We start from the raw sequence: 16,666 nt of genomic DNA, 5'->3' as shown, positions 1-16,666 counted from the left end.
GGTTTGCAGCGGTTGCTGGGGTTCTGAGAAGCAGAGCCTCTGGGAACGGGACTGAGAGCAGCCATAACTGCTCCCTCTGCCCGCCCAAGCCCTGCGCAGAGCCATTTGCCGGATCGCCTCAGGCAAAGGCTAGATTAGCACCTCCCCAGAGGACAGAAGTTTTCCCACAGCTGATTCTCACAGCCAGTTGGCCTGGTGGTCAAATCCCTCTAGTATTAACTACAACAATCAAGGCTTAACTAGAACAAGACTGCGCACAAAGACCACAAGGGGGTGCACCAAGAAAGCATAAAAAATGCGGAGACAAAAAAACATGACAGAAATGGAGAATATAGAGCTAAAAAACGCAATTTTGAGGGCTTGCAATAAACTTGTGGAGAGCCTCACGAAAACTAATGAGACCCTCAATGCTATGATAAAGAAACAACTAGAAATTAAGCATACATGGACTGAAATAAAGAATATTATACCTAATAGCAGACCAGAGGACCGCAAGAATCAAGCCAAAGATTTGAAATGCGAAGAAGGAAAAAACACCCAACCGGAAAAGCAAAATGAAAAAAGAATCCGAAAATACGAAGATAGTGTAAGGAGCCTCTGGGACAGCTTCAAGCGCACCAATATCAGAATTATAGGGGTGCCAGAAGATGAGAGACAGCAAGATATTGAAAACCTATTTGAAGAAATAACGGCAGAAAACTTCCCCCACCTGGTGAAAGAAATGGACTTACAGGTCCAAGAAGCGCAGAGAACCCCAAACAAAAGGAATCCAAAGAGGACCACACCAAGACACATCATCATTAAAATGCCAAGAGCAAAAGACAAAGAGAGAATCTTAAAAGCAGCAAGAGAAAGAGACTCAATTACCTACAAGGGAATACCCATACGACTGTCAGCTGATTTCTCAACAGAAACTTTGCAGGCCGGAAGGGAATGGCAAGAAATATTCAAAGTGATGAATACCAAGAACCTACAACCAAGATTACTTTATCCAGCAAAGCTATCATTCAGAATTGAAGGTCAGATAAAGAGCTTCACAGATAAGGAAAAGCTAAAGGAGTTCATCACCACTAAACCAGTATTATACGAAATGCTGAAAGGTATCCTTAAAGAAGAGGAAGAAGAAAAAGGTAAAGATACAAATTGTGAACAACAAACATGCATCTACCAACAAGTGAATCTAAGAATCAAGTGAATAAATAATCTGATGTACAGAATGAACTGGTGATTATAATGAATCAGGGACATAGAAAGGGAATGGACTGACTATTCTTGCGGGGGAAAGGGGAATGGGAGATGCGGGAAGAGACTGGACAAAAATCGTGCACCTATGGATGAGGACAGTGGATGGGGAATGAGGGCGGAGGGTGGGGCGGGAACTGGGAGGAGGGGAGTTGTGGGGGGGGGGGGGGAAAGAGGAACAAATGTAATCTGAACAATAAAGATTTAATTAAAAAAAAAAAAGAACCCATTGTGGCCCTCAAGTCAAAAAGTTTGCCCACCCCTGGTCTAAATGCACATGGACTTGCAGGCTGGACCCACAGGGCTCCACTTGGCAAAGAAACACTGTGGGCAGGGGTTGTCTGGCCCACATTCCGAGTCTCACATCTTTCAGGACCACACTGGGAGCCCACAGGGCCAGGAGAGGCTGGGGATGGCCAAGGGGCATAGCGGGAAGCAGAAGGGGGCTTCCCCTGCCCGAAGCCCTGCCTGCTCGCTGGGCTCCGACAGGTATTTTAGGAAATACCACCTCTTATCTTGCCCATCATTTGAAGAAAGCCATCAACAGTAGTCAAAGGGCTACAAATTTCATATATTTTCCAAATATGAAATATTCACTTAGTTTTTAAAAAACACTTTTTTATTATAAAGGTAATACAAGTTCACTATAGAAAAATTGAAAGCACCAAAGTATAGAAAGTAGAAAATAAAAATTATCTGTAATCACATATGTTTTTTCAAATGTATTTCTATTTGCAAATACATTAGTCCCCCGCCCCACCTCTGAAGGTCAGTAGGAGGGGTCCTCTGTTCCTTGCTCTTTCAGTCCGCAGAGGTTAATGGCAATCGAAATTTATCCAGCCCTCACTGTGTGCCCTGCACCGTGTTAAGCCCTTGCCACTCATCATCCTCTTTAATCTTTACGAAACAGTGCTGTGAAGTGAATACTACTTTTACCTCCATTTTACATTAAAGGAAACTGAAGCTTAGAGAGTTTGAATACTAGTACTTTGCCCAAGTTTACACATGGTAGATCCAGATTCAAAGTCAAGTCTTCCCAATGCTAACCAAAGGCGGCATTTGCTCCTTATCTGCTACTTTATCACTCTACTTGAAATACTGTGGTTATGATAATGATTTGTCCACTCTGAAGACCTTTCTGGGACCACCAACTCAAAATTCTCCTTCTGTCCTGACTTCAATGATGTTCACCCCATTACCCATTAACATCCTGGCCAGCAACTCTTTCATTTCATTATCCATCAGATCTGGCCAAAATCCAAGGCAATGTACTAGGTTTCCCTACCACCATCTCTAGCCTATGCCATTCCACAGAATCCTTCCTCTATAGCAAGTGACATTCGTGCAGTTTAAAAGTCCTACCTCTTCCGTCAGTTGCATTAATTTATCAAGCCAGTCCTCGATTTCCCCCACTGTGGACTTCACGTCTGTGGCCTCAGACCTCATCTTCACAGCTGCCTCATGAATCTGGGAGAGAGATCTGGACCGCAGCTTTTGGATCTGAGTATCTAGAATTGTGACATTAGGGTTTCCTTCCATTGGAGGCAACGTGTAGCTAAAAAACAACAAAACAAAACAGAGTTTGCCGAATAGCTTCTTAGGCTTCAGAACCGCCAATGTCATTTATATTTGGTTTCCAGCTTTCAGACCACACCATTTTCCTAACTGTATGGCAGATGTAAGCTGAAAAGATTGTACATGGCATTGGTAGATCAGATGTTCCAGTTAAGACTTCCCTCACTCTCAAAGAAATGCAGGGGGGAATTAAAATTTCAAAGCGATTCCTTGGATTTGACCCAAGGCCTATAGAATCACAGGGAAGAAGATGGAAACAGCAACAGCAGTTTGGAGAAATGACCTTTCCTCCCTATAATGATTGTATAGAACCACAAAATGAAGGAGAAGGGAGATTAGAGGCCATTTAGCCAATGGGTTCTTAACTTAGGGACCATACACCCTTATATCACCTGTGGGTGAGCCAGAGGAAGTGTATGAATCCCTGGAACCTATAAAGAAAAGTGTACATTTGTGTTGACATGCAGCGTCACTTAATGAGGAAGAACACGGGCTTTGGAGCCGGCTACCTGGGTACAAATCTTGGCTCCGTCATTTACGAGCTCTGTGATCTCTTATCTTCCTATCTTCAAATGTGGGGGGGGGAAATATCTACCTTTTAGGGTTGTGGGAAGTAAATGAATTAATATATTGTGAGCATCAAGAGCAATGTCTGATACAAATTAAAGTCTAAGTAATGTTGCCATCATCATCATCATCATCATCAGGTATTCAAAGGGGCCCTGGAGCTCCCAAGAGGCTAAGAACCACTTGTGTAGGCCAAGCTCTCATTCAAAATGAGAAGTCAAGAACAGCTGAGCTGGGGCCATAAAGGCCATCTTCTGCCAGTGCTTCCCTCTCAACATGGCAGCTGGCGGGGACACAGGGTAAGATTGTCACCAATTCCAGGAAGTTCTATTCACATTGTCTCTACCTGGAATTTCCATTGGTTTGAATTTCACCCAGCTTCCTAGATGAAGGAAATCCAGCCATGACTTCCCTTAAACACAAATTTCCTGTTACATAAAGTTTAAACGTTTCCAATTTAAATCTTCAATAAATAATTCACATGCATTTGATTCTTTAAAAAGAGATTCTCTAAGAATAGTGAACATAGATATTTCTGTGTTTAGCTCAGCAAACCTTAGCATTCACATTTTCGACATGAAAGGCATTATGAAATATTTCTGTTCAGTTACATTAGTAATTAGGGCAATGCATTGGAAGGGTTAAGTCCCTGCTATGATTCCTTGATGCATAAATAAATACGGAAGCTGCTAGCTCAAAAGTCACATGTGAGACTTTCCATAAATAGATGCTAACAGTGCGAAACACGCAGCAAGAAGAAGAGCTGCACTTATAAACCCAACTCTGGGCATCAGCGCCACCATTTCACCTCCTTGGGCCACTGTTTTCTCATCTATAAAGTAAGGAGACCGGAAGAGATGACCTCTTGGACCCAGATTAAAATTCTCTGAATATAAACCAGAATCCAGCAGTATTTTGATCTTAGCTGCATGTCAATTACCTGGTTACACCACTAGAAGGCACAAGAAGACAGGGAGACTTAAAGCATTGGGTATAGGGGGAGGGGGAGGATGACTCTGGTTCCTGTTGCTTGTGAGAACTATTCGATATGCTTTTCTTTTGGAACTTCCCTGTCCACTGCTTTATTAGCCAATATTTAAAACGAGTTTGGAATGAATCACTTCCCCCTTTGATTTCCAAATACCCAGAGATCTGAGCAGTTTCCCCAAGTCACGGTTATGAAAGGTTCTCTGGCTCAAGTCAAAGTTACTGGCTTTACCGAAAGGAGGCTGGGCCAGAGTGTTCACCAGGCAATCAGTAAATGAGCACGTGAAAAAGTTGTTTCTAAAAAGTGTGTTGAAATTACAGTGTTCTGAATGGCAAAACTGATGCTCTGCCCCCAGATCCCATTCTCTGTAGGAGCCAGGAGATTGGTGGGAGGCAGAGACACAGCCCTGCTCCCTGCTCCCTGCTCCCTCCCCCACCCCTCACCTGAGGCTGTGCTGGGATGTGCTTCCTGGAGTTAGGCCCAGCCTCCCAGTTAGGCCTCAGCCTTCCTCAGCCTCCTGGGCTGCTTTAGAATTGGCACCAAATCGGAAAGTGGAGCTTTTCCTGTGGTGATTCAGACTCCTCCCAGTGCCAGCCTTTTGAGAAGCCTGACTAATTGAAATTTATTTTTCAGAGGAACATTAGGAATAATTCTAGAGGCTCTTCTAGTCTGATAGTTTAAGTGAGGGAAGCATGGCTGGAAATCAGGTTACCTTGTATCTTCTATAACTTCATCGATCAGCTTCAACCATATTTCCGCCAACTGGTTTGCAGGAATTTTACCTTGTATCCCTGATTTTAGAGCCTCTATGTTTGATTGCTGGGAAAGAGAGGAAATAGTTGGTAATTGTGCATTATGCCATTATACCCAGTGAGGTTTAACTTTAATTTTCAATTTAAAAAATATACAAAAGACCTAACAGAAAAAAAAATGGGGATTTTTTTGTTTGTTTATCGTTTTGCTTTTAATAATGCTCACATAGCCTAGCACTATTTATTTTTCTTCAAAATGCAGTCAACACTGATATGCTTAAGTACTAGGATGACCTTTTCATACGGCTTTGACCCTTGAAAGTGTGGACAGAAAAGGGGCCACATACTAAACCTGACAAGCTCAGGGGAGGCCTGTATAGTGGGCCTTCCAAACTCAGAGACCTAGACTTGCAGTGGTAGGCAAACTGCGGCTCGAGAACCACATGCAGCTCTTTGGCCCCTTGATTGTGGCTCTTCCACAAAATACCGACTTCTGCGCATGGGCCACGAAGTTTCAATTGCACTGTACATGCGCGCCCGCACATGGTATTTTGTGGAAGAGCCACATTCAAGGGGCCAAAGAGCCGCATGTGGCTCTTGAGCCGCAGTTTGCCGACCGCTGACCTAGAGTAAACACATAGGATGCTCTGAAATGAAAACTTCCCAACTAAAAGCAAGTCCTGGTGGGTTGTCATGTCCTAGGCTGGTATCTTCCTTGACAAAAGTCAATGTTTACCTTAGCTGAGCCTGTCCATTGTTGCCTTTTTGTATCTACTCTATCAGACATTTGGAATGTCAGAGTATTCCCTTTTTTCCAGACTCCTCAGGGTATAATCTCCCACCAGAGCAGACCACAGAACCCCTCACTATTATCTCCTTTGCTTCCTACCATCTCTTAGTGCTGTAAATGTTAATTGTTAACTATCCTGTGCTCACCAATGCAAAAGAAGCATCTTTCCATTTTACTTTTTATCCAAATCCCAGAGATTTCTTCACTTTGCCTTCTCCTGCCTCCTTAATCTACCACCAATGAATTTCATGTAACCCTATTTATGTCTCCTCCTTTTATTCTATGTATAAAATAAGATGCAAAGCTACCATTCTCTGGAACATGTTCTCAATCCATTAAGATTTTGCTTCCTGGCAATTGTCATCAGTTTGGTTCAAACAAACACATAAAAATTCTTACAGGTTTGGATGTTTCTTATGTCAACAAAACCATGTATATATATTATGTACTCAAATAGCAATAAAATAAAACCAACAAAGATGGGGGAAAGGAACCCTAAAATGGAATATAAAACAGGAACAAACGAACCTGAATTATATTTCAGATGAATAACATAACTACACTGAACTCACCAAAGTAACTTTTCAACACAATATTTTCACTATATATCCTCTGTTTAAAGGAAAGAAAAAAATCATAAACATATCAAACTCTAGTTTTTTTTCATTGTGGTTTATCTTTGGATTTTAGGACTAAATAAATGAGTAACTATATTGAGAATAATGAAATCAAGTTTCTCACTGCTGGAGAAGGGAGTTATAAATATAGAAATAGGGAGGACTAGTATCTTTATCTCAACCATGTTCCCTTTCTCCTCATCGATGTCAACTAGGTGTATAATTCAGATATTACAACTCTGCAGCTTTTATCAGAGTGAACCCCCGAGCTCCAAACAAGGAGGGTTCCTCTAGTCTACAGCCAGAGTGGAAAATGTCAGGCTCTGGTTCCTTTGAGCCCACCCTCTTTTCACAGTAGAGAATTTTACTACTTTAACAGCAAAACTCTAAGGGTTGCATATTTCTATCGGAATGAACCATTCTCTACACCATATTCACAAACAAATGTGGCAGACACTGTGAGTTTTGCCCCCTCGCCTCCAATATCCACCCTCCCTATTCCACAATAAGAACAGTTTTATCTGGCCATATGCCAGCCCAGATAAACGAGTGCATTTCCCAACTCCCTTGCGGTGAGATGCGGTTACGTGACTGGATTCTGGTCAATGGAAAGTGAGTATAAATCAAGTGTGTGACTGCTGGGTCTTTTCCTTCAAAGGAAAGACCTGTGTCATCTCCTCTCCCTCTCTTCCCCTTCCTCAGTCTGGAGGGTAGGTGTAACAGTGAGCTGTCTCTTCCTCAAAAACAAATGACAACTCCTTAGTGATGGTAGAGCAACAAGAGGGAAAGAGCCTGGGTCCCCAGCACCACTGAACCTCCATACCAACCTTGGATCACCTACCTCAACTGTAACTAAAGACACTGCTTTTATCTTGCTTACCACTATATTTTGAGGTCTTGTGCTAGAGTGGCCTAGCCTATATCTAACACTAATACCTAATTCTGTCTGGTGAAAAGAAAATGTAGAAAAGATCAACTTACCAGCCGTTCTGCCATGACTAAGAGAGTGTTTACTGCATCCAGGCGATGACTAATATCCTCCCAATATGAAGTCAGGGTAACAACTGGCTTTGTGTGGGCCCAAGGCAGGTAATAATAGTAGTTCCCTGGTGTAGAACATTGAGGGTCAGGGACATTGTACACTCAAACAGCATGCTTATTAAAGAGATGTGCAAACTGGGTTATTGTTTCATTGTTTGCTTAGGAAATGGTCTAGGGTGGTAGGGTTCTTTAGTTTTATTCAATAAGCAACTGAGGGATAGACAGAAAGTCCTTATTTATTCAGCCTGTTTTGAAAAACTCTCTAAAATGCCCTAGTAAACCAAACATAGCAATCTTTAGGATTTTTAGTGGTTTGGGATCATGTACCTGAACATCGCTGATGATTACATAACACAGTAGCAGAAAATATAGAGAGCACAGGCAATTAGATTGAACGTGTTTGTCCCTGAAAACTGCTCTTCTAAATGAATATTTTTGTTAGAAGTGGGGCAAGAAAAAAGAACTTTCTGTTTTTTAAAAGACTTTGCTAGATACATGGGGTCTGGTATTACTTATAACTATTAGCCAAGTTTCTAGCACATTTTATATTTTAACACTGCATATACAAAAATTAGGTAAAAACTATATGAATCTGTTGGAATATTTGATCAGAATTTCTCCCTCATTTCTCTATGCTCTTAAACCACTTGTCAATATCTTTATTAGGGCATTCTCATACTCTGCCGTCTTATTATGATTTATTTATTTTTTTAATATATTTTATTGATTTTTTACAGAGAGAAAGGGAGAGAGAGAGAGAGTTAGAAACATCGATGAGAGAGAAACACTGACCAGCTGCCTCCTGCACATCTCCCACTGGGCATGTGCCCACAACCCAGGTACATGCCCTTGACCGGAATCGAACCTGGGACCTTTCAGTCCGCAGGCCAACGCTCTATCCACTGAGCCAAACCGGTTTTGGCTATGATTTATTTTATATACTAGAATGTAAGTCCCTTAAAAACAGGGACTGTTTCTCATCCATCTTTGTGCAAGTACAGCTACTTAATCCGCACAGTAGCTCTGAAGAAGATGAAGAAACTGATGTTAGATTTCAGTGATGTGGCTAAGGTCATAGTGCTGGTGAGTGACCGAGCAAAGGCCAGAAGATTGATTTTCCAGGCTCTGAGCAAGAGTCCCATTCAACTACTCAATCTAAGTGTGACTGGGGGCCTGGCAGGGCAGAGGTGAGAATAGGCAGGAGATGTGTTCAGGGAGCTCAGTGATCAGCAAGCTGCCATCTTGTGACTTTACAAAACAAAGCCAGTGTAAAATTTGGGCATGGGATGGGGTCAGGGGGCGCAGCACAGGGCCTGTGGCTTCTTTGGTTTGACTAGTCTTAAAGGTGCCTGAACTCCAGCCACCTCTCCTCCCCATTCACCCTTTTCCTTCCCACTAAGCGTGTACTGGAGGTAACGGCTGCCAGAGGGAGAACACGCTGCATGCTTCTTGTCCTGCGGGGCACCCACTCTAAACGTGCACGGGAGGGAACGTCAGTCTTACCATCAAATATGGCACGGCTGTACTGAGTGGTTGATGCCAAAGGCTTACAGGTTGAGTCAAACTTGTTGCCATAGTTCCCAATGCTGACTTCAAACTGAATGGCCTCGCCAACATCTTGCAGCATGGTGGCCGAATGGAACACAGCAGACAGGCTGTACTTTCGCCTTCGCTGATATTTCTATAAAGTATGAGCAGACATATGGCTCAATGAAACGCCTCTTTCTCTGCTTTACATGTAGATTTCTAGCAAATATAATTCGGAACCTAATAATTAGTGTTGAGTTAAATGCCAGTGAAGAATGTTCCTGAATCTAGCAGTTTCCCTTGTACTCATACAAGTGGGCAAATATAGAATGTTCATTGCAGCACTGATTGAAATAGAGATAAAAATGAAAACCATACAAATATCTATTAATAGGCCCCTGGTTAAACAAATGTTGCCTCCATATAAATGAATAAAAGTTCATAAAATATTTAGGTAGATTCACAAGTGCAAACATGGAAAAAGGGTATTTAAAACTGAACCCATTAAGTATACATTTTAATATGCATGAAGAAAGTCTAGAATAATATAACTCAAATTGTTAACAGATATGTTGGGGAATGTAGAGAGCTTATGGTTAACTTTACTTTCTAACATACATTTTTAATTGTTTGAATTGTTTAAGTATTAATTTTCTAATCAGAAACAATAAAAACTTTTAATGTCAAATTTAAAAATAAGTGAAATTAGCCCAGCTGTTGTGGCTCAGTGATTGACCCATGAACCAGATCACAGATCACATGCTGGGTTTTGGGCTCAATCCCCAGTAGGGGGCGAGCAGGATGCAGCCAATCAATGATGTTTCTCTCTCATTAATATTTCTATCTCTTTATCCCTCTCTCTTCCTCTCTCTCTCTCAAAATCAAGAAAAACGTATTGAAAATAAATGAAATTAGGTGAACTTATTTTTTTCTGAAATAGAAATCAAACATTGTTTCCTTCCTTCTTTCTTTCTTTTGTTTTGTTAATTACCAGTTTACTGAGTATGTGTGTGAGGGAGTGGAACATAGGGCCAACAATGAATGATCACATTGAGTATCCAGCAGCCTAGCAGGAATGACCAGGAGTCCTTGATGTTTTCCTTCACGTGGGCATATGAAGTCTCTTGAATCCACATCCTGCCCCAAATCCTTGTTCAGATTGCTTCTCTCCTTTATGGATCACATCCCTACTTATCTTCTTTGCATCCTTCAGTCAAACCAAGCCATGCAATGGTTTAAATTGCTGTATTTGATTATTTAATACTGTCTACATCTAGAATTTGTTCTGGATCCCTGTAGATACCCAGTCTCTGTATACAATGGCCCAGCTTGGGGGTGAGAACATCAGTGGTTACTATAGTGCAGCCACATTGGCTATGTGCTCCATTGGTGAACTCGTGAGACCCATGGGTGCCAATATTCAAATTGTATGACAAATTTCTTACGATAGCAAGTTTAGCTCAAAAGCCTCTCAAGTTCAGAACTTCCAGTTCTGTAGTCCTTCAATTTGAGATTTAGAGACCACATGGCTATCACACTTTAACATATGATAACTTTTCAGTGTTGTATTTGATTTTTTTCCCATTTCTACCTTGCTACCAATTTGTGTACCACAATTTAAGCAGTAGAGTAGTGATATATTTCACCACTACTAAGCAAATAAAAATTACTTGATCCCTGTAGAATGTTTATCAACTGGTTTTCTTTCTTTCCTTATTCATCTATACCATTACCTTTATTCTATAAAATTAATCACAATCATGGCTGGGTCTTCTGGCTTGTATGATGCAAGAATGCAGTCATTCATTTAGAGAAGTACTCAGACAACTGTTTTGAAATTTTTTTGTTTGGTAAAACACACAGTGTAAAATTCATTCATCTTAGCTATTTTTAAGTGTACAATTCGGTGGCATTAAACACTCACATTTTTGTGCTACCATTACCCCCATCTATCCATGGCACTCTTCCATTTAGAAAACTTCAGGACCCATTAAACACAGCAACAAACCAGAAGTGGTTACCACTGACAGGAGCAAGGGGAAAGGCTTTTATAGAGCAGGTGTAGAAGGTAGGCAAGGAAATTATTTGATTGGTTACAGCTTAAATGAAGGCATTATTTGGGATAGCCTAGTAGTTAGCTATTTGTGATTTGTTCTCCTTTGATTTCCATCTCTTAGCCTTAAGGTATTTATAGGCTTAGGTTTTGGTTTGCTCCCATAGGCTGCCAAGGCTCTATAGCCACCTCAGCCCAATGTCCTCCTGGTTTAATCAATTTAACAGTATGCATATACCACATTTTTGTTTATCCATTCGTCTATCAATGGATTCATGGGCTGCTTACACCTTTTGCCTATTGGGAATAATGCTAATATGAACATGGGTGTACAAATATCCAATTGAGCCTTTGTTTTCAATTATTTGGGTATCTGCAAACTGCTGGATCATATGGTAATTATATTTTTAACTTTTTAAGGACTATTTTAAGAATGTCTGACAGTGACCGCAGCTTATTTTCTTGAAGAACCCCAGAACATCCCACGGTTACAAAATCTCCATTTTGGTTGAAGGAGTTTCCAACATGGTATAATTGAAACCTCCAATAGGATTTCAATAGAAACCCTTCTGAGTCACACTATTTTTTGAAAGTCTTTCTAAAACATTGGTTAGTAATCTTAGCTGCATGTTGAATCACCTGAAGAGCTTTAAAATATACTTATGCCTGGGCCTCACTTCCTGAGATTTTGCTGGGGGAATTTTGAATTTAAACGCATCCCTACCTTAGTCCACTGTCACTTTGGTAGAGAGGGGCTTGGGGGACTTAACAGCACACAATTAAGCCCCCTAAACTATCCATGGTTTAGTAATATTTTGGAAAATCAGAATTTGGTTTGAATTGTTGTGCAAAAGTGACAAAGTAAAAGTTATTTGTATTAGTCAGAACTTACATATGCGGCACAACTTCTTTTTTGTAAACCATTTGGATGGTATCAGAGAAGGGAAGGAGCAAAAACATAAAACATAATTTGGGGCTGAGTCAGGGCCAAGAAAAAAGTGATCAGTTAACAGAGCCATCTGTCAAGGCAGGGGCTGCGGGGAACAGAGATGTGTGAGGAGGCTCTGTGTGGGAGCAGGGATGCTCTCCGGCTGGGCTGGCTCTGCCTGCACACCTTTGCAGGCCCATGATTCCATTAGAACTCTCTGGATTTCCCCATGAATAATTTGCAGTCACCTGCAGAAGCCCTGATAGGACCCTCACCCTGGAGGCTCTGGGCTGAGACAATAGTTCAGGCTTCTGGCCATCACTACAACTCCCAACAGAGCAGGTACACACTGTGAGCAAGCCTCTCAAGATGGAGCAGCTCCCTGGACCACTTTGCAGGTCCAGATTCCAAGAGGGGCACCCCTACCCTCTGCTTAACTGACCCAGAGCAAGGCTGTCCTGGAGTCCTGCACCTGGGAACTCAGCCCTTCTCCCAGCTCTTTCCCACTTCCCCTGTGCCCTCAGGGTACAAGGATTAGGGAGAAGGAGCAATCAACACCATTTAGGGAAATCTGGAGCCTTAGCTTGGTCAGGGCCCTCCCTTAGGAGCCTTGGGACAAAACTGCCTACAACAAAGAAACTTAAACATATAAATTATGGTCTATTGGACACAGGTGGGTGTTCTTTCTTTTTCAGGACCTTGAGGCTCTCCTGAACATCAATGACCAACTCAATGCACTTTGTAGATGGAGTTGGTATAGGGTACAGTTTAGATGTGAATTTGGGAAAGGGAGTGATTTTTGTCAAGCGGGATAAAGGGTAGCAGGTAATAGCTCCTCAAGGTGGCTGTGAGCCAACAAGGCATAGAATATTAGGGTCAAGGAGACTATGTGTCAAAGAAAATTGCCCAACTTGTCATCTTGGTCTGTTTACTAAATATGACTGACAACGGTGATAAAACAAATCTCATTGCCCCACTGGGCTGTTGTAGACAGGTCAAGAGGGCGTTGAAGGGCACTTGCTATGATGCCAACTTCAGTTCCTGGATGTCCCCTGCAGGCCCATTTGTTCAGGTAGGCCAGTACTAGCCATCCCACCACCAATCCTCTACAACACCCTTTTCTGTACCAAGTATTACCACACTCCAACACTTACCTCAACAACCAGCAGGTCATCATTTGAAATGGACTGAAGCCTTTTCTCTGGTGGTGTCTTTTCAAGAAGAGTGCTCAGTTCAACCAAGATTCTACCTCTGTAGGCAACTCCTTCTCCCTGAAAGGCAACAACACATTCCTCTAGGCATGAACAACAGCAGAAAGAATGGTCTCCCTACTCCGGCTAATCCAGCTACAAAAAGTTTCTCCTTCCACAACCCTAATTTCCAAAATGAATCAGTAACTCTCTCAGCTGGATTTAGATCTTTGGTATCTAAAAAAAGAAACAGTGACTTCAGGTGGCAATCCAAAGAGAGACAGGGGAGCTGGGCTGAAAGAGATCTTAGCCATGACTGAGGTGGGGGGAGTGACAGTGGAAGGGACTCAAAGTCTCCCTCACCCCACCCACTTCAGCAGAGCAGCTCTACATTTACCTACAGTAACTTTTTTCCTCTTCGCAGAATAGGAAGGCTGCCATGTTGGCAACCAGGGCAAGTCTCAGAGCAGCCAGGAAGTAAAGGAGGAAGATGTTCTGTGCAGCTGAGTGTGAGGATGGATATCAGATATTCCCTCACCATACCTGGCCGTGTTGGCAATAGAATCTTCTGAGAGGAAGAGAAGTCTCCACCCTCCTCCTTTTAGGCAGTGGTTCTCAACCTTCCTAATGCCAGACCCTTTAATACAGTTCCTCATGATGTGGTGACCCCCAATTTCATTGTTAAAAATTGAACATAATTAAAGCATAGTGATTAATCACAAAAACAATATGTAATTATATATGTGTTTTCCGATGGTCTTAGGCGACCCCTGTGAAAGGGTCGTTTGTCCTCCAAAGGGGTCTCGACCCACAGGTTGAGAACCGCTGTTCTAGGGCTTTTTTCTTTCTTTCTGGGTTTGGGGAACTAACTAAAAGATTACTTCGGCTTCTAATGGAATAGAAAGATCACTTCCCATATCTGGATCTCCATGTCCTCACCTTCAAAATAAAGAGGTTGGATCAGGCCAGAGATAGCAAAGAGTTTCACCAGGCATGTCACCTCCAATCATTTGGTAAATTCCTAGAACATGGTGTTGAACAGAATTCTGAGGCAGCACATTTGCTGACTAGCAAAGAAATCCAGCATTGATTCTTGACAACTGTTCTAAGTATAGGGAATAGCCATGCAATGTACTGGCAATTACCACATAAGATGACCTCCAGGATCCTTTCCTATTCTTACAATCTAAGACTTGAGCATGAAATGTCTATCATCCAACACTTGATCAGTTATGTAGTTATGTGGTAGGTCTGTATGTGTGCATGTGTGTGTGTGTGTGCGCGTGCGTGGGTGTGTGTGTGTGTGTGTGTGTGTGTGTATGGGGGGAGGTCCCCTAAATATGAGACTTAATTACAACCATTACAAGAAGGAATCTCATTAACAGTGTTCATTAATAACAAACCTTAATTGAGAAACCAACCTTTCCAGTATTTAGCTCATCGTAGGGGTCTGGGAATCCTGTGTATTCTCTGGGGCTTCCGTAAAGGTTCAGATAACAAGGTCCAAATGTTGGAATAAAGCCCACCTCTGTTTCTCCTGTATTTGCTGAGAGATAATGTCATCATTAAATTTTAGGCTTTTAAACATTTGATCTGTTGAAATAAATATTAGTTATTAGTTGGCTGGGTGAGAGTATTTTTCTCCATTTTGTGAGTTAGTTGTATTAGTGGAAATTATAAGTACTTGTGAGACTTGCCAGTTTCCCTTTTCTTATTGCTATAAAATATTAAATAAAAACATTCTGAGGTAATTCAAGTAAACACGTTATTCTTAAAAAAAGACAACGTTATTCAAATGAAAGAATAATAAGGCTTTCAAAATGATCTTCACATTTTTTTGTAAGTTTATAATTGGCATCATGTTAAACATGTCATGGCAATTGGGGTAAAGAGTATATTGTTTTGGGAAGTCATTTAAATGATATATATCAGATTAACTTTGTTCCCAAAAATGTGATTTAGTCTTAAGTTAAAATATATGAGATTTAAAATTTTTATATGTAACAATAAACTGCCTGCCTATGGTGATATGACCATATGATATTCATTAAGCAGCATGAAGTCCCCATTCACTACATTCTGTCTCTGATGAACAAACAATATGCTCCTTAGTTCTGCTACCTGGTCTTAGCAAGAGTATTCACCAAGGAGGGGCACTGAGGGCAATGTTAGGAATTGGCAGGGTCAAAGGGAGATTGTGGGGAAATGTAAGAGCTGTATGGGTTTGATAGATGACAAACCTATCTAAACCTCAGCGCCCTCATCTACCGGGGGAACAACATCTGCCCTAGGAGAATTGTGACGGTCAAGTGAGAGAGCACTGAGCAAACTTGCAATGAATGGTGAGAGCTGTGCAAACCAAAGGACAGGTTATGACCCCTGATGTTTGGAAGGTGAAGACCTTCAAGGTACAAAGCGGAAAACAGTATCTTCCAACCTAGAGATCCATGTTGAAAGTGGGGGAAAGTCATTTCATACGTTTTCAACAATTGACTTAGTGCCCCATATCTTTCTGTACGAAACGTAAACAGCATTAACAAAAAAATGTTATGTCTCACAAACAGTTATTCACAATGAAGCCAATAGGATAGTTTGCATCTAGGTGAAAACATGAGACATGGAGCAATGCCTGGTTGCACATCTGTTTTAAGCTTAGCCATGCAGGACAACTATGCAGCACTAACACAAAAATTATTTTTAAGACAGCAAAATGTTGTAAATAAAAAGGGTTTAAAGGCAATCAAATGATAAGAGTAAATAGGAAGCTCTAGAAGATAGCAAAATTACAAAGCATAAACCTGTATATGATGCAGCCCCAGATCCCGAAGATGAGAAATCTACATAGTAAAAATACAATTGGTTAAACAAAATGAGAAACACAGCATTATAAAAGAGACATTGAAACGTTAACCAAATCCAGACCCAAGCAACACCAGAAAAAACCCAAATTTGGACCCAAGCCACATGACCCTATTATAATTTGTACAAATATCACTGGTTAAATGCAAAATGGCTCAATACTTTGTGACAACGTGAAATAACCCAGTCTCTCCAGTCCCAGGGCCACCAGGCATCTGAGAAGGGTCCAGTTCTCGCCACCAAAGGAGGCCTGGTGATGCTACCAACATTTTGTGTTTTTAATAAAATATTTGCTTGTCTTATGTTTCGCTTAGTTGGGATCAAGGCTAGAAAATCCAAGTTAATGTAGTCTGAGGCCTGTAGTTTATGGTACATTGCTTATTTCTCTTGGGGAGATGCATGCTGCTCATTATTATTTAGAGACCCTGTAACAGACTGTCTGAAGGGCCCGCAAGGAGAGAAGACCTCAGAGACAGGGGCTGAAGCTAACAATTTGTTTTTATAAATGATGGCTGTTACCACCTTATCACTATGAAA

At 41.4% G+C, this 16,666-nt stretch overlaps 1 protein-coding gene across 1 annotated transcript in view; it reads right to left on the bottom strand.

The window, feature by feature from the left end:
* The window catches only part of MYOF (myoferlin), a 142,702-nt gene that overhangs the window by 56,908 nt on the left and 69,128 nt on the right, over positions 1-16,666 (bottom strand). Inside the window, 7 exon segments of the mRNA XM_070432690.1 lie at positions 2,605-2,797; positions 5,085-5,191; positions 7,513-7,637; positions 9,076-9,253; positions 13,235-13,351; positions 14,692-14,816; positions 16,069-16,107. Of these exon segments, the coding sequence (XP_070288791.1) occupies positions 2,605-2,797; positions 5,085-5,191; positions 7,513-7,637; positions 9,076-9,253; positions 13,235-13,351; positions 14,692-14,816; positions 16,069-16,107 (884 nt within the window).

Source organism: Myotis yumanensis, unplaced genomic scaffold (genome assembly GCF_028538775.1).
Source record: "Myotis yumanensis isolate MYYU_CA2020_CCGP unplaced genomic scaffold, mMyoYum1.0.hap1 SCAF_13, whole genome shotgun sequence".
In the NCBI taxonomy this organism is placed as follows: domain Eukaryota; kingdom Metazoa; phylum Chordata; class Mammalia; order Chiroptera; family Vespertilionidae; genus Myotis; species Myotis yumanensis.
This window is presented reverse-complemented; position numbering and strand designations above follow the sequence as displayed.